This window comes from Thamnophis sirtalis, unplaced genomic scaffold, assembly GCF_051295495.1.
Source record: "Thamnophis sirtalis isolate CommonGarterSnake01/CBP01778 unplaced genomic scaffold, rThaSir2_p1.2 scaffold_11, whole genome shotgun sequence".
NCBI classification, from domain to species: domain Eukaryota; kingdom Metazoa; phylum Chordata; class Lepidosauria; order Squamata; family Natricidae; genus Thamnophis; species Thamnophis sirtalis.
The window spans coordinates 60,315,044-60,337,615 of NW_028261391.1; the positions used below are offsets into that span (position 1 = coordinate 60,315,044).

At 42.9% G+C, this 22,572-nt stretch overlaps 1 protein-coding gene across 2 annotated transcripts in view; it reads left to right on the plus strand.

Annotated features, from left to right (window-relative positions):
* Positions 1 to 19,775, plus strand: part of BAG3 (BAG cochaperone 3) — a 33,414-nt gene extending 13,639 nt beyond the window's left edge. Inside the window, exons 2-4 of one of the 2 annotated variants that reach the window (XM_087725900.1) lie at positions 13,285 to 13,632; positions 16,757 to 17,116; positions 18,380 to 19,775. In XM_087725900.1, the coding sequence (XP_087582026.1) occupies positions 13,285 to 13,632; positions 16,757 to 17,116; positions 18,380 to 19,201 (1,530 nt within the window). In that variant the 3' untranslated portion in view covers positions 19,202 to 19,775. The remainder of the gene's footprint in view (positions 1 to 13,284; positions 13,633 to 16,756; positions 17,117 to 18,379) is intronic. The other variant, XM_087725901.1, reaches the window with a different exon arrangement.
* Positions 19,776 to 22,572: the final 2,797 nt, after the last annotated feature.

The window sequence follows — 22,572 nt, forward strand, 5'->3', positions numbered from 1 at the left end:
GGGACTCACTGCACTCTTCCCTCCATGAAGAGGCAGTCCCATTGAGGAGTATAGGTGTGTGCACCAGTTACCAAGGCACCTGGTGTGACTAGGTCTAATCCTCAGTCTTCTACTTTATCTAGTAGTAGGTTATGGTCTACCTTATCAGGACTTGCTGAAGTCCAAGTTAACTATATCAATGGCATTCCTATGGTCCACTAGGGTTGTCACCGTAATCTAAGAAGATTTGTAGATTTAGATTTATTGAACATTTATAGGCCGCCCTTTTCCCTGAGGGGACTCAGGGCGGCTTACAACAATGGGGGAAGGGAGTGCAAAACAACATTCATTATGGCTAGTCTAGTATGATCTGTTTTTGACAAACCCATGTTGGCTTTGGGCTCCCGAGCCGGTTTTCTCACTTTCTGAAGGGGGGGAATCACATCAGCAATTCTATAGTGGTTCTCCGGTACTCCAGGAGCTCTGACAGATATAGTTTCAGTTGTTTGGAGATCTCATCCGCCAGCTCCTTCAGATCCCTGGGGTGTAACCCGGTCCTGGGAATTGGACCTTGCCTAAGATAGACAGGCTACCATTTCTTCCCTATCTCATCTTGGGTCTCTAATCTGAATTTGGGGTGCTGTTTTTGATAGGTTGGATAGTTTATCCCTGCTGGTAAAGACAGATGCCAAGCACGAGTTAAATAGTTCGGCTCTACCCCTGCTGCCTGTCACCTTCGGGCCACTTTCTCCCAGCAAGGGACCAATTGTTTCCTTAATCTTTCTTGGTTTTATCAGGCGGGAAGATGCCCCCCCCTTTTTGTATTTTATTTTATTATTATTATTGTTGTTGTGATTCTTGTTATTATTATTATTTTACCTTTGTGGCAGGCCTTTATTGTGAGCCTTAGCTTCCCTCTCTTCATCGTTACACACACTCTAGTGGCCGCCCATTAAACTCCATCGGTGTTTACATTCAGAATATCTCTGCGCTAATCCTAGCCATAGAATCATAGCACCCTTATGGCCGGGGGGGAAAAAAGGGTCAGATAGGCTGGTCCCCATGCCAGAACCCACCACAAACTCAGAATGGGATGCCCGACTATGAGAGATCGCAGAAGCACCTCAGATAGCCTATGAATTTAGACAACTTTCGCTGAGGGCAGAACATATAGCAGGGGTGGGATACATCAGAGCCGACTGGCTCAGCCGGACCAAGGGGACAGTTTGGAGCGGAAGCTGCAGCCAGCAATCTTCAAGGAAATGGCAGAGTGCTTCGGACACCCGGAGATCGACTTATCCGCCACGCCCTCAACGCTCAGCTCCTGAGGGTCATCTCCAGGTACCAGACATGGGGGGGGGGCAGAAGGGGCGGACGATCTGCGAAGCCCCTGGACCAGGGGTTGTCGGTATGCCTTCCGCCCTTACCCCTGATCCCCAGGGTCATATGGGAAACCCTTCGGGAGGGGGCAGAAGGGGTTCTCTTGGTGCCTCTCTGGCCCCGGAGACTGTGGTTGCAGAGCTCCAGTCGCCTTCAACGGAGAGGCCATGGAGATTCCCCCTGGAGGGAATATCCCTTAACCAGGGGTCGCTGGAGCACCCAGACCGTCAATGGCTCCAGCTGACCGCTTAGCTCTTGGAACGGAGCATCCTGGGGAAAGACCCTCCCCCTCCCCCCAGGGTGATGCAGACTATCCGCGTGGAGTGAGCTGTGATATGATTGGTGTCTGAAAGCCCTGTGATTGGTATGCAGTGGCAACGCAGGTTTGCAACCACCTACCTATTGTGGTGGAAGTCACCCTGTTACCCAGGCCCCTATTGGAAGGAAACAAACAGAGCCCGCACACCTTCCACAGAGCGTATATATGGCTCCATGTGGCAGGCCTCTGCCTCATGGTGTAATTCCCTGGGGCACAATCCTAGCCAGGCCTCAGTGCCTCAGATTCTGGACCTCTTCCAGGCAGGCCGGGACAGAGGGTTAGCTTCTAACACAATTAGGAGACAGGTCCCAGACTTCTCGCCAGTTGTCCTGCGTGGCAGGAACCAGAGCTTGACTCACCTTCCTGTGGTCAGACAATTCCTCAAGGGGGCTTCCAACCCCAAACCGCACGCAGCGTTCAAGTACCATTCCTGGGACTTACACAGGGTAGGGGACGCTCCAATAGGTGCTCCATCTGAGCCTTCACGAACAGCCTCCCTTAAGTTCCTGATTCTCACGGTGGCCTTTCTGGTGGCCATCCCCCCCCGCCAGGCAGATATATGAACTGCAAGCTCTCCACCGGGGAGGGTCTCTGCTTCCCCCACTAAGACAGAGTGGGGTTACGCCCTTCATCCCAAGGTGGGCTTCTGCTTCCATCAAACCCAGGAACTGATTTGCCCAACTTCTGTCCAGACGGGGGGGAAAGAAGGGGCTCACTCTGGGCATAAGGAGGGCCCTGAGGATTATCTCAGGAGAACCAGGCCAGTCAGGAAATCCGAAGCTCTGTTTGTTTCCTTCCAATAGGGGCCTGGGTAACAGGGTGACTTCCACCACAATAGGTAGGTGGTTGCAAACCTGCGTTGCCACTGCATACCAATCACAGGGCTTTCAGACACCAATCATATCACAGCTCACTCCACGCGGAGCGCAGCCACATCCAGGGCCCCGGCCACGCAGACAGCCCTGGCCGGAATCTGCAGGGCAGCCACGTGGGCTTCCCCCTCTCCCTTTGCTAGGAACCATAAACTGGACTCTTTTACCCCGCAGGGCAAAAGCCTCTTGGACGCAGGGCCTCTTGGACGCAGGGCGTTGCAGGTGGTTCACAGGGCGGAGCCCACGCCTCAACTGGCACAAGCGGGGGACATGGGGCCTCTGGGGTCTCCCTCCCTAGGGACGTGCAGGCTTTGGTACGTCCCATCCTGGATACTCCTCCCCCCTCACTATGGAGAAAGGGCGTTGGTACTTACCTGATACGCCTCTTCTCATAGTGGGGGGAGGAGTATCCAGTCCCTCCCTGACTATGTTTGTATGACTAAGTTTTATGTTCACAGTTTTATGAAGTTATATAAATATTGATGTTGAAGACGATAAAAGCTAAGAACTGAATTAAGAGTCTGGAGTGAATGGTGCAACGAGTCGGATGGAGCTCTTCGTCAAAAGAATGGGTAGTCCTGCTGGCCAGGGGGCGTTACCCAAAGAGCTTATCTGACTCATCCAATCATGAGAGGACAAAGTCAACACCCATCCTGGATACTCCTCCCCCCACTATGAGAAGAGGCGTATCAGGTAAGTACCAACGCCCTTTTTCTGCTGATGGGGCTTTTCTCCCCTGGCTCCTTCATGACGCAGCTTCTGGCTACATGAGGTATCTTCTCCCAAGTGTTGTGAGAATGGGCATATACCGTTAAGAATGGGAGGCCCTCCATTCTCACGAAGCTTTGGAAGACCCCCCCAAAGCTTTTTGAAGGTTTTCCAAGCGCCACGAGAATGGGGCGTGCTATTTGGCTAATTGTGTGTGAGATTTGAAGAACATGTTGAGTGGTCTACAGAACATGTTGAGGTGCTGCAGCTAGCACCTTCCTGGCATAGGCTCAGGCCGGGCACGCCTTGTCAAATGGGATAAAGATGGTAAAGGTCAGCTGAGCGCAGCAGGGTCCATGGAGTGCAGGGTGGCAGGAACACCCGGGTCCTTACATTGTGGGGCTGGGCGGGCTGGCTGTGATGTAGGACTTGAGGTGGCATTTCCCAGTGGCAGTGGTCGCCCTAGGGCTGAAGTAGAGGCTTGGAGGCAGTAGCAGGTGGCTGAGCCTTCTGAAGGCCTCGGATCTCTACATCAGCACCAGCCCTGCTGCTGTTCCCGAGGAGTTCCACCTACAAGCCAGGGTGGCCAGAAGGACAGAGATGTAGGGAAGAGAAGCAGGTGGTGGGTATTGAAATGCCCCTGCAGTCGTAAGTGTGGGTGTTTTGCCAAATGTTTGAATTTTGATTATGTGACAATGGGGGTTCTGTAATGGCCATTAACTTCAAGGACCAGTTTAATTCACTGTTTTCAGCACCCTCATAAATTCAGATAGTTTCAGATTTTTTATTTTCATATTACAGAGCCGAGGTGGCGCAGTGGGTTAGAGTGCAGTACTGCAGGCCAATTCAGCTGACTGCTAACTGCAGTTCGGCGGTTCAAATCTCACCAGGCTCAAGGTTGATTCAGCCTTCCATCCTTCCGAGGTGGGTGAAATGAGGACCCAGACTGTGGGGGCGATATGCTGACTCTGTAAACCGCTTAGAGAGGGCTGAAAGCCCTATGAAGCGGTATATAAGTCGAACTGCTATTGCTATTGCTATATCTATTTTACAACTTCTTCCTGTGAAATCATATGAAGGATTTTGCTTTCTGCCTTGCATAATTTGTGCTGGAGGCACTTAGTTTATCCACAGTACTGATGACCTCACAATAGCAACCCTATACTCTTTTTTTTTAACAAGATATTTCTTGTAATTCTGCTCTAGCAAGTCTAGCATATTTTGTTTATCTAACATGCATCTCTTCAGTTTATTCTTTTATCACTAGGCCTTAGGCAGATACCTTTATAAAATGGATAGGAATAGACTCAATCCTGACTTCATTTATATCAGTGGTGGGTTGCTAATCCCGTTCCAACCGGTTCGCTTGGAACGGGGATGGCGGCGTCCTCGTGCATGCGCGCAGTTCACGCATGCATCTTAGCATGTGGCGTCCTCTTGCACGTGTGCAGTTCCTGCATGCGTCTTAGCGCCTGTGCGATGCTCCAGCTGCTCGCGGAGACTCGCGCAGGCGCTGTATGTGCCATCCAGCTGCTCGCGGAGAATTGCGCAGGCGCTGTATGTGCCATGCGCCTGCGTGGAAGCGCAGAAGCCTTCAAAGACCGGTAAGGAGGGCGGGTGGGTGGGCCCTTCACCGTTCCCGGAAGTTACTTACTTCCGGGTTCGCCGACCAACCGGTTCGCGGGGACTGCCGCGAACCGGTTGAAACCCACCCCTGATTTATATATACAAAACACACAAGAAATGCTGGAAAGGGGTGGTGGAGAGTCCTAGCAAATTCTTAAAACAACCTTTTGGTGAAGGTGATACTTTTATATTTTGGGGAGGGCTAAGAGCCAAAGAGGATGAGGGCAAGAATACAAAGTGAGTAAGGCTTTGTCACACGTGAGCAGGCCTGGAATATTTATTTGTCTATTACCAATAACTTTGGTAATTTCTTTTTTAAACGTCTTTGGATTTACATTTACAGTTCTACTTAAGAATGACAAGAAACTGTACTACTGATTTTGGGGAACAGAGGAATTTTCAAAAGTGCCAAAAAAGGGAGTTATCACAAAAGCAACAGACACACACACCTATTCCCATGCCTCAGATTGCCTGTATTTGTGAGGCCTGATTATTTCCGAGGTTAATGAACAGGACTTATGTGTGATTATCTTGACAAAGCCCAAGATAATCACACATAAGGAATATATTAAATGTGTTGTGTTCTAGCTTCTCCGCAATACCAGTGTAAATAGATTTACATTCAAAAGAAGCTAAATATGGTAATAACATCAAATTGAGTAAAGTAGCACCAGAAGATTGAAAAAGAATGTGCTAAAAATTATAAGAGGTCAAAGTAAGAAATGTGTGATTCTCATCCAAGAGTGAATAGGACTATCAAGAGTTGGAAGTCTTCTGCATCATGGGTGGGAAAAGAGGTGCAGAAGGGGCCTTCCCTAGTGTCTCAGGCTGTAAAGGAGATAGTGAGAGATTGGCAGGAGATTCGAACTTTCAGATTTGCAAGATTAATTAAGTCTTCCCAGGCAGACCAGATGGGAAACACAACCAGATGAGCTAATTCTATTTTATTGTAAGGCTGCATTAATAAAACCTTGCAAGTTTAAACATACGAATATACCAACGTATCCTTTAAAGCTTTGAGAAGCTTGAGGAAAGGTGGGGTCCCTTCTACGCCTCTTTTCTATGCCCATTATGCAGCTGCCGGGGAATATGCCCTCTCAGATCTGGCCTTTCCCAAGGCAGCATTTCTTTGCCCCATCTCTCAAAGTCTTTCTTGCATTCCATTTCAGATACACTTTAAATTTCAACAATAGCAGTAATAATATCCTTCCTTTATTTTGTACAACTCAAAGCAGTCTACATAATGCTCTTACCTCCTTTCCCCCATGACAGCAACCCCATGTAGTGGCTTGTTGGGGTGAGAGTAATTGGCCAGTTATCAGCCAGTTTGCATACCAAAGGGAGGACTAAGATTTACTGCCTCTTAGTCTCTAGTCTAGCCCTTTAATACCCTACTGGCTTTTGAATGTGTTTGGTTGTTCTTTAATTGCTCTCTAATGCCAAATTTCTACCGTGTTTCCATGAAAATAAGACGGGGTCTTATTTTCTTTCAACCCCCGAAATAGCAGTAGCAATAGCAATAGCAGTTCAACTTATATACCGCTTCATAGGGCTTTCAGCCCTCTTTAAGCGGTTTACAGACTCAGCATATTGCCCCCACAGTCTGGTTCCTCATTTCACCCACCTCGGAAGGATGGAAGGCTGAGTCAACCTTGAGCCGGTGAGATTTGAACCGCTGAACTGCAGTTAGCAGTCAGCTGAAGTGGCCTGCAGTACTGCACTCTAACCACTGCGCCACCTTGGCTCCTTTAAATAAACACTTGGCCTTATTTTCGGGGAGGTCTTATTATTTTTAAGGTGCAGGAGGCGGCGAGCATGGTCAGCTTATGGCTGCTGCTGTGTTGCAATATTTTTGGGGAGGGCTTATTTTTGGGGGAGGGCATATTTTAGCACATGTGCTCAAAAGCCCAATTGGGCTTATTACCTGGGATGTCTTATTTTGAAGGAAACAGGGTAATATACTTTGATTTTGGCAAAAAAAAATTGCCAAAATTATTTCACGTTGCCTGGTGAATGCCTACTATTCATTTTTGCAATCCTGTTTTAAAAAATAATTTGTACTTGAAAGTTGAAACCACAGGAAATATTTTTTTCACTTTTTTTCCTTCCATATTCTGATCTGCATATGCAAGGCCAGTATTTTTTAGGAAGAGTGAATTCCAATTTTCTAGTCTAAAACTAAGTACCACATTTAGAATCCAGAGAACCTTGGTTAATAAATTAGCTTAATGAGTTCTTGCTCACATCTTAGATGTGAGGGCGATCTGGCTGTGACATCTGTCACCCATTGATCGCCAGGGTTGATTCGGCTGATCTGGCTGGCTAGGCGGGTGTCCCCTTCCTCCCTTACCGCTCCATGTGGGTCCCTCTCGAAGCTTCGCGCTCGGTGGAAGAGGACGACCAGTGTACCGATCTTCGGTCAAGGGTATACGATAACTGTGCTCCCCTGCTAGAACCTCCAAACAAGCTCAAGGAAATAGTCATAGTTTACGCATGTAAAGTATGCCATATTATTCCAGGCTCTTTTCATTCTCACATCAATTATAATATTTCTTACATGAAAAGAAAAGATAGAAGAGAACAAGAAAATACAGTGTACAAGTCCTTGCTATGTCCCAAATCCTTGTGGCAAAATGAGATCCCCCTCTCATTTGCTACTATTTTTCTGCTTCAGTGCAGACTGCTGTATTGGGCTGCCAACTGCTCTACACAGTTACATATGGTAGCTATGGTACAACAGCTGCCCTCCTGACCCACAGCAATAATTGCCCATCCACCAGCCGATGGGAGTTGTATTCCAAAACATCTGGAAGGCAACAAATTGCAAAGAAATCAGAGTAACTCAATGGATTTTTTTTCAAGATCCCAAATGCTTATTGTTATCTAAATTATAATCGGTTTCCTGAGTTGGAATGCACACACACAAACAAGATAGAAAAGAGCCGAGGTGGCGCAGTGGTTAGAGTGCAGTACTGCAGGCCACTTCAGCTGACTGTTATCTGCAGTTCAGCGGTTCAAATCTCACCGGCTCAAGGTTGACTCAGCCTTCCATCCTTCCGAGGTGGGTGAAATGAGGACCCAGACTGTGGGGGCGATATGCTGACTCTGTAAACCGCTTAGAGAGGGCTGAAAGCCCTATGAAGCGGTATATAAGTCTAACTGCTATTGCTATATAAACTTCTCATTTAGCAACCACAATTTATTTCTTAAATCAAAAGCTACCTGGTCGTTAAGCAAAGTTCTCTCAGAGGGCAAACCAGGCATCTATCTCTCTGATATGTGTTGTTTGTCTCAGAAATTTGGGCCTAACTTTTTTTCTTAAATATTCAGCAGCGTCAAAATATGAAAATTCTACATAATAATAATAAATAATAAAGCTTGTCATGGTATCAAATTATACAATGTGATGGTACAATTGTCACTTGCTGCATTTCCATACACTGTAAATTCATAGTAATTGGTAGTTGGTATTCTGAGGAAGATTTTGGATTGATATCATTGCTATAGGTGTGGGGGCTATGGGTTTTTATTTTGAGGGTTTTTAATATCGAAAGCAGGCAGATGTCCACCTTGGGGTAGTTGGGCAGCAGGGGTGGGTTTCAACCGGTTCGCGGCGGTCCCTGCAAACCGGTTGGTCAGCGAACCCGGAAGTAAGTAACTTCCGGGAACGGCGAAGGGCCCATCCGCCCGCCCGCGCTCCTTGCCCAGTTTTGACGAGTTCTGCACTTCCACGCATGCGCAGGACGCATACAGTGCCTGCGCGATCCTCCAGGAGCAGCTGGAGCATCGCATAGACGCTAGTACGCATGCGTGCACCGCGCGCGTGCACGAGGACGCTGCCGGCCCCGTTCCAACCGAACCGGTTGGAACGGGGCGAGAAACCCACCCCTGTTGGACAGCCATATTAATTTGCTTATATGGTATTTATTTATTAAACTTTGCATTATTGAACGATATTTTGTGAGCAAGAGCAGTAGTTGCTATCTGATCTCACTGCAAGATTCATTTAGAATGTGATTCCCAAAATAGAATTACCACTGCAGGAAGAGCTTCATTAGAGGACTTAGGAGAGGAATCTTTTGCCTAAAGTTCTGTTTCTATCCTGTTCACCGTCTAAGTATCATATTACAAACTTACTTAAGCTTTTAACTTTTATCTTCCATTCTTTCTGACTTTTTTCTTTTGATCTACCCACCCTTCCTTCCAAACTTCACCCCACACTTTCGCATAACTGCAGCTGATAAATCCTTACTTTGATATTAAATGGATCCATCTGTTTCCTTTGCCAATGGCGTTCTTTAAATAGCATTAAAAAGAACATTGTCCCCTGTTTGTGTCCTGTACATTTTAGTTTTGAAATATTTTTATGCTGTTAATTTTATCAAGGACTATTCTAGCCAATTTTTCTTTTTCAAATATGACACATAAAATATAAACATTTTAAAAAAAAATTTTTTCCTGATGTTTGCAAGTTTTTGTTTATTTTTTCTTTCCATATCTTCCCCTATCTGTTTGAGAATATGATGGTACCAGAAATGAAATTTCAAAAGAAACTGCAAAAGAGAGGATTAATAATTTTGTGTTCATTTACCTCTCTGTTCCCAAAACATTCATGTAAATCAGTGTTTCTCAACCTTGGCAACTTGAAGATGTCCGGTGGCTGGGGAATTCTGGGAGTTGAAGTCCGGACATCTTCAAGTTGCCAAGGTTGAGAAACACTGATGTAAATGTTTTCTTCCATTATGGCTTATGTTTAGTGAAACGAATTTGCAGAAATTATGACTGTGTTTAATGTTGGTCTATCTTCCAGACCAGTACCCTACAGATTTGTGAGATTTGTTATTGTCTTCCATAATCCCTAGCAAACACACTTATTTTTACCTTCTATTAAACAAAACTTATTGTCTTCCATTTTTTACTGAATTTGTTACTGTCTTTCATAATTCTTAGCAAAAACAACTGTTAATCTTGATCTGAATGTGACCAAGTTGGAGAAGACTATGCTAGTTTAAATGCTTAAAACAGGATTATAGCTAATACCGTATTTTTGGGAATATAAAACGGTCCAAAGTATAAGATGCACCTAGCTTTTGGGGAGGAAAACAAGGGGAAAATATCTGCCTCTGCTTCCTAGCAATTTGCCTCCTTGCAACAAACAGCACAGACAATATACACTGTTTGAAGTGTTACATTTCAGACTATACTTGTACAGATGCTGTTAAAATTGATCTGCTTTCCGGAAGTATCGTTATTCTCTGCTATTTAAAAGAAGGTACAATAGCACTGGGCCTCTGCAGATCAAGCATTTATTTTTAAAAAGTCTTCACTTTGTTAAGTTGTCTAGAACAATAATAAAGCAGTCTTTAAAAAGTAAGTCTAATAATTTGAACATTCTATAGGCATTTATAGTTACTGACTTACCTCCTTGCAGCAAACAGCCTGATTAGCACAAGGGGAGGGGGGGGGATCTGCCTCTTCCTCCCTGCAATTTGCCTTGTGGAGCAAACAGCAAGTTTCACTTTCAGTTTCTCCTGATCATCAGCTGTTTCAGGCTGCAGGGATTGCTATAGCCTATTGCAGCCTCCCACAAGCCCCCCCCTTTGCTGTAACAAGGTGAATTGCAGGGAGACAGAGGCCAAAGGATTGGGGTAGGTGGGGCTACATTCAGTGTATAAGACGCACCCAAGTTTTCACCCTCTTTTAGGGTGGAAAAAGATGCGTCTTATACTCCGAAAAATACTGTACTTTTTAATTAATGTCAAAAGCATTAAGCCAGGTGTGTCAAACTGGTGGCCCCCAGGCCAGATACATCACACGCAGGACATGGCCACCCCAGCTTGGCAAAGGCGAAAAATATCGCAATACATCATGATTGGGTTTGACATGTCTGCATCAAGCAATTAGTAACAATTTGTTGTAGTCAACTATCAATTTTACCAATGTTTTGTAATGTTTCTAGTATTCTTCCATCTGATCCATTTCTCCTCCCTCTCTCCCTCTACTTTTCTGGTTCTTTGGGGGGGAAAAACTTTTGAAGATTGTTTGCTTCCAGTCTAACAGAGATTTGTTCAGTTCTTTGTGAAACATTCACTGATTAAAATCACTTACAATTAATCCAGAAGAGTATAATTTATTGGTTTATTGGAAAGGAGACTTAATAATGGTGTAGGTAGGAGGCTACAGGTAGTCCTTGACTTATAACTATTCACTTAGTGAATGTTCAATGTTACAATGGCATTGAAAAAAGGGACTTATCACTGTTTTTCACACTTCTGACCATTGCATCCCCCTCATATCACATAATAAAAATTCAGATGTTCGGCAATTGACTCATATTTATGACAATTGCTGAGGTCGTGATTACCTTTTGTGACCTTCTGACGAACAAAGTCAATGAGGAAGCCAGATTAACTTAACTGTGTTATTTACTTAACAAATTCAGGATTCACTTAACAACTCTGGCAAGAAAGGTCATAAAATGGGGCAAAAATCAATGAATGTTTCACTTAGCAACAAATTGTGGGCTCACTTGCAGTTGTAAGTTGAGGACTACCTGTAGTCGTATGTGTGAGTCAACCATTTTGGGCTACTGTTGTTTGTCAGGACTTTGCCTTTCTCTTTGTTTCCAGTCTTTGTCCATTTTTTGGTAAAGGTTTGGGTCAATCTTCATCTTCAAGTTAAAAATTATTGCTGCAGTTAGATGGAGCTTCCAAGGCACTTGAAGTAATAATTGCTGTCTTAGTGCTATTGCAACTTCATACTTTTTCATAAGCCAGAGGAGAACATGCAATTTTGAGTTAATGTTGGGATGTGACAAATGTTTCCTGTATTTTAAATGCACAACAGCTCGGGAGGTCATCCATTTCATCTGCAAATTAAAACAGAATTGTGCTGTAGTTTCCTGTATGTCCCCTTGATATCTTGTAATGCTGTAATTTCGAGCCCAATCTTGAGAAATTGAGTGGTGGAAAGAGCTTCAGTTTGGAAAGAAACAATCAATCCCCTTGGCTGGTAGAACACGGGGATTTATTTTGGTTCCACCACAAAACCGCGTTCGACTAAAGCGCGCTCGACGAAACCGCGTAGCTGACGTCATCACAGGGCGACAACAGCGCGGAGACAGAAGCACGCTGTAAACGCTAAACCTAAAATTAACCCCTAAACCTAACCCCCCTAAACCTAATCCTAAACCTAACCCTAACCCTTAACCTAACCCTAAACCTTAACCTAACCCTAAACCTTAACCTAACCCTAAACCTAACCCTTACCTTAACTTGAATCGGCTTGCTTTCAAAGCACTATTTAAAGCGCCTTTCTTTCTCCGTGCTCGCTGTTGTCGTCCTGTTGATGACGTCAGCGACGCGGTTTAATCGAGCGCGGTTTTGTCGTGCCACGTTTATTTTAGGGTTATTGGAAGCTGACAAGACAGTAATTCAGATAGGTATATGTTCTAGCTTGGCTTGGAGATTCAAAAAATTAATTCTAGAATCTTTCTAGGCAAGATTTTGTTTCTTGAGTATAAATTTAAACTTTACAAAATAATAAAAACAGCTATAATATAATAAGGATACTCTATTGCTTGTCTGAAGTGTTTTAGCACAGTTTTCTGCCTTTTAAATGACTGCTGCAATGTATGAACTCTTAAGACTGTAAATCACCCAGTTATTGCCTTCTAAACATCTTTCTCAAAACCGTGTTAAAATACCGTAATCATTACTTGTTAATGTTAAATATGGATAATAGAGTAAAAACATACTTGTAATGGACCAGAAATTGTCGGTTATATTTGGAATCCCTGCCTTGAGCTATCATGAAACCCACCTGAAAAGCTATGAAATACGTTTTATCCTAATCACCTAATCTGCAATCACATAGCAATAGCAATAGCAGTTAGACTTATATACCGCTTCATAGGGCTTTCAGCCCTCTCTAAGCGGTTTACAGAGTCAGCATATCGCCCCCCCCACAGTCTGGGTCTTCATTTCACCCACCTCGGAAGGATGGAAGGCTGAGTCAACCTTGAGCTGGTGAGATTAGAACCGCTGAACTGCAGATAACAGTCAGCTGAAGTGGCCTGCAGTGCTGCACCCTAACCACTGCACCACCTCGGCTAGGTATATAGTAGGTGTAGATGTTCAAGTCCACCCTTTGTCTAGAAGCTGATTGTATGACTTTGAGCCAGTCCCTCTCAGTCCAACTGATTAAAAAAACTGGGTATTTTGTTGCTGAAAAAATAAGGAGCACTGTACAGGCTACTTTGAGCTTCTGAGGCCATAAATCAAAACAATGAACAAACACAATGTTTAGTCTCCTGCTGGAATTGCATAACTTAGAAATGGTATGCCTTGAATTTTAAAAATCTTAATTTCCAAATCTGCATTGTATAATCTGTTTGTCTAGGAAAGCACATCAGCAAATGGCCCATCTCGACATAGCGTGAATCAAGCCCAAATCCGAGATGGAAATGTGGGATATCCAAAGCTTCGGGCTGGTTATATTCCAATTCCAGTTGTACACGAAGGTGAAGAAAACAGACAGCATTACTCATACAATTCTGGCTATCAGCCTGGCATTCAGCGTGTCAAGGCAGAAACCATTCCTACCCAAGTTCGGGCCCCATCATCTCCAAGAGGAAGCTTTATCCGTTCACAGTCTCCAGCTAGAGGGTTTGCAGAAGCTGCCCAGACAGATAAGCCATGCGCACAACGTGCAACAACCCCAATCCAAATACAGTCCCCAGGATCTGAGGTGAGTTTACAGAAGTGCTGTGACAGGTTTTGTGTTAGAGTTGTTGCATTATGAGAATGATGATGTAATGGTCCTATTTTTTTCTCCTGCATATTGACTTTATACATCCTGTTATGCAAATGGATTTTGTTAATAGGTGTTGATTTGTAGTGTTGCAATTAAGGTCACTTTTGAAGGAAGAGCATTGCACGTTATTATAAATGCAACACAATCACACTTTCCCCAAATTATAGATGTGGTCCTTGGGGAGGTGCCTTTACAGATTAGTTTGAACACTCCCTTTGACAGTTAAAGCATCTGCAGTCAGCATTTTGGTCTTATTTAGATCAGGTTCATTTTGTTGTTATTTTTTATTAGATTTATACAGATGACAACTTTAAAAAAATACTCAAGGAGACTAATCACAAAAACTCAGTAAAAATAAACAGAATGCAAAAAAGATAAAATTGCACCCAATTTAAAAAAAACAACAGTTCAATAATCCTAGGATTGTAAAGATCCTGATCCTATTGACTTTCCATAAGGCCTGGATGATATAGTTCTTTCCTTGAGAGGAACTATATTATGAGATGAGATGAACCTGGAAATGAATGAATGAAAGATTTTGAAAGAGTTGGTGAAATGGTTAGCCTTGGTTATTCCATTATCCTTTTGTTTTGTTGTTCTATTTTTTGGTTCTGGGTCTTGATCACTCAATCAATCAAATAATACATTGGGATCAGAAATGTCTTGGCCCATGAATACCATGAAAAAGCAGGTTCCCCCTCACCACCCTCCAGACCTTCCGCATAGCCCTTAAAACCTGGCTGTCCCGACAGGCCTGGGGCTAAAGACTTTAACCCCACCCGAATAGTATGACTGTTGCGCTTTTAATGATGTATTGTCTCTATGTGTGTATCTTGTTTTTGTTCTTCCCTCCCCCTGGATTGTGAGCCGCCCTGAGTCCCCCCAGGGAAAAGGGTGGCATATAAATAAAGTAAAATCCTAAATCCTAAATCCTTTTCCAAAGCAAAGGAATCCCTTGCGCCTTGAATTGTAATCAGAAACCCACAGGTAACCAGTGCAGCTCATAGAACATAGATGCCACATGGGAATACCAAAATGCACCTTTAAATACTTGAGTAGTCATATGGCAGGAAAGAACCAACTATAACCAACTATATAAATATGATTAATAAATAAAAAGGATTATTTTATTTATGTATTTATTTATTAAATTTGTGTGCCACCCATCTCATCTAGAGAGATAATATTTTAATATTTCATCTGCCGCCTCTATCCAGGTACTGCTTACCAACCACTTGTTCAGCAATCTTTCAAGTTATGATGGTGTTGGACAAGGTGACTTGCAACTGTTCCTCAAAGTTGTGTCTGTTGCAATGCCCCCGTGTTACACGATCACAATCTGGCTTTTGGCAATAGTGTGCATTTACAATGGGCACAGTGTCCTGTGGTCACATAATTGCCGTTTTTGAGCTTCAAAGCTGGCTTCTGACAAGCAAAGTCAATGGGGAAGACAGCAGGAAATTGCAATTACAATTACATGATGTTAGACTTAATGATCTGCAGTGATTAATTTAACAGTCACAGCTAGAAGTGATGAATTGACATAATAAGTCAGGTTCACCGACAAATGCGCGCTCGACAAAAGCGCGCCGACAAAACCGTGGGGACAAAAGCGCGAGTTCGAAATCGCGCTGAAGAATGAGGACAGAAGCGCGCCGACAACAGCACACCGACAGAAGCGTGCTCTTAACCTAACCTTAAAGGTAACCCTAAACCTAACCCTGAACCTCACCGTGAACCTAACCCTAAACCTAACTCTTTCCCTAACCCTTACCTTAACCGTAATGGCGCTTCTGTCGGCATTCTTTTGTGGGCGCGCCTTTGTGGGCGCGCTATCGACATCATGGTTTTATCGACGCGGTTTTGTCAGCACGCTGTTGGGCACGCTTTTGTCGGGTCACGAATAAGTCATGAGTTTTTCATTTTACGATTGCTTTGCCAATCTTCTCTAATTGCATTTGGTAAGTGAGGACTATCTGCATCTAATGATAAGGAGCTGCATTTCATCAGTATGCAGATGATGCTTTTAAGTATACACTTGTTGAATGTTTATATAGATGTTTGTGTAGAAGATACGAATGCTGTTAAATCCCATGATTTAACAAGAGATTGAGCAGAATTATACCCACCACTTTCTGGTGATGGTCTTCCAGGGACGAGTGGAACCATGGCAAAATTGTCATATCTCCTTTTAGTTGAGATATCCTCTGCAGAACGATACCATCATGTCAGAAACATCTGAGAAATCCAAACAATCAATAGAATATAATCCTGAATCTTTCTCCTGTTCACAGTGTAACCAAGGCAGCTTCATTATTCAAACCAGTTCTTAAACCCCTGGTTAAAATAGATGTTGAAAATTTGTTTTGTCAAGGAATGTCTGGTGTGTCCAAGCACTACTTAAGAACTTTGCTCACAAAATGGATCCACAAAACAGACGACAAAGCTGTTCCAATTTTCTGGATCCACTGATATTACCTTTTCATAGTTAATTTCACTGAGGCCTTTTTTTTTATAAGGCTGGAATCAGTACTTTCAGGAGAAAGGAATTTGTTACCTACTAGATCCAACAGGACTTCCCCACCCTGCTTCTCATAAGAAGCTATGAGGGACGAAGTTTGAATGAACAGGTTGCTAAATTCTGTCAAACATTAAATTGTAGCATGATGCTTTAAGTTATTCCATACTTAAAGCAATGCAGTCTGCTGAATCAAAATGTTCTCAGTCAATGATGTTAAATCACTTCCAACTTAATTAACCACCTAACAAATTGGATATATATTTATAAACAGTAGGAATATTTTTCTTAAGGAAGTTTTTTACTGATTAAAATATACTGTTAAGTAAATTGCTTCAGCATAGTGCTATGATTCTTGCTAATTTTAAATAATATTAAAACACTGGAAACAATGGTCTATCTCTAAATTTTTCAAAACAGCATAAATAAGATATTACTAAATAGTTGAGTTTAGCAATGTGATTAGAAACTAACATCCTTATCTGAAATGTTTGTTTCTTGGAACATGGCAACTAAATCTGATAATCGCTTTTCCTCCAGCAGCCTCCATCTTCAGAATCGCCAACAATTTCCCCTCAGTCTTCCAGCAGGCATAGCTCAGGAAGTCATCAGCTCCCTCGAGGATATATACCCATCCCTGTGATCCATGAAGGAAATGTCCCAAGGCAGCCATCACAGGTCTATCATCAGGCACAGAAAATGCCTTGCCCAGTCCAGCCAAGTGACTACCAATCCCATCAGCCAGTGTACCATAAAATTCAAGTGGATGATTTGGATCAGAAGCCTCAGCGGGCGCAGTCTCCATTCAGAGGGATACAGCGAGGCTCGGCAAGTCGTGAAAGTTCTCCTGGAAGGATCCAGTCACCAACACCAATCAGACTACAGCCAGTCAAACCTCAAGTAAGTATAGTCAACTTCTGCAATCCCCTCTTTAGCTCAGTGTTTCTCAACCTTGGCTACTTGAAGATGTCTGGACTTCAACTCCCAGAATCCCCCAGCCAGCGAAAGCATTCGCTGGCTGGGGAATTCTGGGAGTTGAAGTCCAGACATCTTCAAGTGGCCAAGGTTGAGAAACACTGCTTTAGCTAACTATGTTGAAGTCATTACTCACATATAATATTAAAGAGTAGAGTAGTGACAAAGGCCGTAATCATTTCTTGACTAAGGAGTTTACATTAAAAATTAAAATTCCATTTGTATTGAAATTTATGATTATCTCTGTACCATAATCACTGCATGAGTCTTTTCATTCTGCAAACTTTTGCATCCTGGCTTTGGAAGAATGAGGGGAATAAGAATAGGAATAATAAAGAGAATATTTGTGGTTACTTCTCTCTGTTCAAAAGAACCTTTTGAAAGTTGTAATAATAATCTTTTATTATTGAGGCCTAGGATTAAAGTAAGCCATCTTATACTGAGCCAGATGTACTAGTCTGTATTGATTATTGTCAATCCTGATTGGTAGCGTTTTCCTAATGCTACATAAGAGATAATTGGATTTGAAATTAAGACTTCTGATATAAAGCATTTGATTTGATGTATAACTCTATTAAGTAGTAACCAGTATTTGAAGATTTCCAATATAGGACACATGTTACTGGTATTCTGTTTACTACAGATTTTTTCAGTTTGTTTTGTTCTGATTTTTTTTTCCAGCAATGGGTTTTTGTGTGTGTTGTCTTTTCTCTTTGTTATTGCTTTTTCATCATGGAGTGTTATTCTCAGAATTCTGGCTTGTTACTTTGGTTCACAATGTATGTATGTATGTATGTGTATGTATGTGTGTGTGTGTGTGTGTATGTATGTATGTATGTATATATATACATACATACATACATACATACATACATACATACATACATGCATAGCACCTCATACCGAATGATTTCCAAGATTCTGGAAATGTTGAGCTCAGCATTATAATTATTTCAGCATTATAATTATTTCTGAGTTTCAATCCCTGTACATGTTCTTAATTAATACATGTTCTTAATTAATACATGTTCTTAATATGTTGTCTTTGTCTCGTTCCCCCCTTTCCTTTGTCTTTTGCGAGCCGCCCGGAGTCCTCCGGGAGTGGGCGGCATACAAGACAAATAAATAATAATAATAATAATAATTTGTGTTTCCTAATAATAAGCCGCTTGTTCTCCTCTTTCTCAGCAACAAGTGCCAACTGAAGAAGCACCACCACCTCTGCCCCCTGATACCAAGCTTAAAAACAAGGCTGGTTCACCTGCAACAGAAAGTCCTGTCCAAAGTATTCCCATTCAAGTCACACGTGCAGATGTAGATACTAAGCCACCCCAGCAGGTACCATTTTCTCCCATTCAAGTCGTACGTCCAGATGTAGATACTAAGCCAGCCCAGCAGGTACCATTTCCTACAGTCGAACATGTTGATAACAAGATTCCATGCCCTGATAAAGCTGTTCCAATAGAAGAGAAATCTTTACCACAGGAACATGAATCAGAGAAGACTTCGGAAGTAGACGAGCCTCAGAAACACCCAGGGGTCTTGAAGGTTGAAGCTATTCTAAATAGGGTACAAATCCTAGAGCATGAAGTTTATTCCTTTCAAGGAAAGAAAAACGACAAAAAGTACCGGTGGATAGAAGAATACTTGACCAAAGAGCTCTTAGCCTTGGACTCTGTGGACCCCGAGGGTCGTGCAGATGTTCGGCAGGCCAGGAGAGATGGTGTAAGAAAAGTCCAGAATATATTGGAAAGACTTGAACAGAAAGCAGAGGATGTTCCAGAGACCACTCAAGGAGATGAATGTCAGCCATCTTTCCATGAAAGTAGTCCACCGTCACAGGAAAAAATGGAGATTGATCCTACGGTGGAAAATCTTGCTAAGGATATAAATAATGAAAATGTCAAGGAGCAAATCAAAATAGAAATGGAACAACCTGGATCTAAAGAAGACGTAGCCTCAAATCTTGCTAAAGAAAGTTGCACAGCTAAAACTGCGGCTGAACCATAAAGAGAGGCAACACTTAGTCCTTGGACTCCTTAAATTAAATGTGTGTTAAGCAAATTTTAACTTGCATGCATTTCTAGAGCTTTGCACCAGTTGGTTTTTTAATCAACAGCTTGGATCACGGAAAACAGTTGGGGGGGCAGAAATGGGTGCATAAAAATAATGTTTAGCTTATACTCTGTATCTTGCTCAAATAATGTGTTTGAAAAGTATCTTGTAAAATGATTGCTTTCAATTCAACACAATGAGTGAAAAATGTTTTGTCAATTTTAGTTAGCAGAATTACTTTCATAAAATCATTACCTATGTACATCTAAATAAGATATCCTTTTTAAAAACAGACACTCTTAGGGGAAATGTTTTCACTATTAGGCACTTTAATGATGTCTGGAAAGTGTGTTAAGAAATTATAGGGATATTTATATGTACTGTATTGAGAACTTCAGTGCTATATTTTAAATGAGAAAAGAAATAAAACAGACTGTAAGAAGCCTGATGAACCTGTGTGGTTAATAAATGAGAAAGTGGCTGTATATTATTTGTTTGCTTCTAAAATAAATATTCCTTTGTAAATGAATACTTACAAGGGCTCTCTAGTAAGTTCATGATTTTTTAAATTTACATATAGTGAATACTGAACTAATTGAAAGGTTCAAGTGGACATGTAAAATATTCAACAATCTCAACACCAGTTGCACTAAAAATACAGAAATATATACAAGGAGCTACTTTTCCATTCAATAGGTTGAACCATATTTCAGCCAAATTATACCCAGCCTAATTAAATATGGTAAGTGAGGGGAGAAAGTATTTAAGCTGGAATATTGCCTACTTTTACCTCCGTAGAATAGAATACATACAATACAATAGCAGAGTTGGAAGGAACCTTGGAGGTCTTCTAGTCCAACCCCCTGCCTAGGCAGGAAACCTTATACCATTTCAGACAAATGGCTATCCAACATCTTAAAGTCTTTCAGGACTGGCGCATTCACAACTTCCGGAGGCAAGCTGTTCTACTGATTAATTGTTCTGTCAGGAAATTTCTCCTCAGTTCTAAGTTGCTTCTCTCCTTGATTAGTTTCCATCCATTGCTTCTTGTTCTACACTCAGGTGCCTTGGAGAATAGTTTGACTCCCTCTTCTTTGTGGAAACCCTTGAGATATTGCAACACTGCTCCCTAGTCCTTCTTTTCATTAAACTAGACATACCCAGTTCCTGCAACCGTTCTTCATATGTTTTAGCCTCCAGTCCCCTAATCATCTTTGTTGCTCTTCTCTGCACTCTTTCTAGAGTCTCCACATATATGTAGCTCAGGGTTAAACTGTGGAATACTTGGTTGTTTCCTTGCAGATTTAGTACCCAACTAGGCAATATCAGTGTGAGCGAGTGTCGGAGTTTGTTCCCTGTTTATATGCAATAGCTTTGCCCTGCCAGTTTACGTGGTAGAAGGCAGGGGTGGGTTTCAACCGATTCGCGGCGGTCCCTGCGAACCGGTTGGTCGGCGAACCCGGAAGTAAGTAACTTCCGGGAACGGCGAAGGGCTCACCTGCCCGCCTGCGCTCCTTACCCGGTTTTGACGAGTTCTGCGCTTCCACGCATGCGCAGGACGCATACAGCGCCTGCGCTATCCTCCAGGAGCAGCTGGAGCATCGCACAGATGCTAGTATGCATGCGTGCACCGCGCGCGTGCACGAGGACGCCGCCGGCCCCGTTCCAACCGAACCGGTTGGAACGGGGCGAGAAACCCACCCCTGGTAGAAGGTGTGGTTTTCTCTGGTAGTTCCTTGATTACAGTTTTCTTTTCTGCTTGATTGATTTCCTGCTGTAAATCACTGCTCTCCAAGGAGCAGAGTGACTCATGTAATTGGGATGCCAGGCTGGAGGTTAGCAAGTCCATGTTCGAGACACCGATACCGCTGTGGGGCAGAGTGAGCTCCCATCTTTTGCTCCAGCTTCTGATGAGGACATGAAAGGAAATCCCAATTGGGGGCCCTGGGCAACGGTAACGTCACTGGCTAATCCATTCAACATGAGTGCAATGTGATCCCTGTTTATCTGGATGTTCCTTATGAGAGGATTTGTTCTGATCTTTTTCTTTCTTCCTTAGTTTTTTTAATTGTCATTTTTGAGTGTTATGTAAATATGGTTTATTTCTAGGTACCTATTGATGTCACAGCACTCTGTCCCTTGATCCAGAACTAGTGAACATGGCAGCAGTACTGCATAACACTCTACCTAGCCAAGCGCATTACAATTCCCAGAACCATGAACCCCATCAACTGCTGCCCCATACCTACTTCCAGTTTCATGGACAAACGAACCAATAAATCAGAAGAACATCTATGAGATTATTACTCTCAGGATTCATAGTGCAGACCATAATACAGCAGCTGAAAACTATAGCACTCCCACACACGCAACCAAAAGTATGGTTCCGATATATAGACAACACCTTTAACATAATAAAAAAGGAACTATTAGAAAAAAACACACGAAACAAATTAACATCTTCAAAGGACTAAAATTCACAAGGGAAGAAGAAAATAAGACATTGTCCTTTCTGGAATCCTCTTTAACAGAGGAAATATGGCAAATTAGAAATGAAAATCTACCAAAAAAAAACCAACCCATACGAAATGTATCAACGACCAACCTAAGTTATGAAAAGGAGAATGTATACATTTTAAAAAACTTGCAAACAACAAACAGGCTATTTCAACCATACAGCATCACTGTAGCACACAAACCAACTGCACACTAACCAACTAAAGCCCTCCAAAAATCCTAGGTAAGACATAGTAGCCCAAGAATTAGAAACAGAAGTCATTACCTCCAATAGACCGATTAGATCCCACAGATTAGGCCTCCTCCGAGTTCCATCCGCTGGCCAATGCCGACTGGCGACTACCCGGAGGAGGGCCTTCTCTGTGGCTGCTCCGGCCCTCTGGAACGATTTCCCCGTGGAGATTTGAACCCTCACCACCCTCCAGGCCTTCTGCAAAGCCCTTAAAACCTGGCTGTTCCGACAGGCCTGGGGCGAAGAGCTTTTGCCCCCCCCTCCTCGAATGGTATGACTGTCGTGTGCTTTTAAATTGTGTATTGTTATGTTTTGTTTTTATTTTCTGTCTGTACCCCCCTTCCCTGATTTGAATTGTGAGCCGCCCTGAGTCCCCTTCGGGGAAAAGGGCGGCATATAAATGTAATAAATCCAATCCAATCCAATCTGTAACATACAGTGTATGGACTGTTAACAGCCACTGTGCAGGACAGACAGGCAGAAGACTAGCAGAATGCATCATTGAACATTTAAGTGGCGGTTGGAAGACACAATGAAAACTCCTTAATCTTGCAACACATGGACACTCAACCATAGT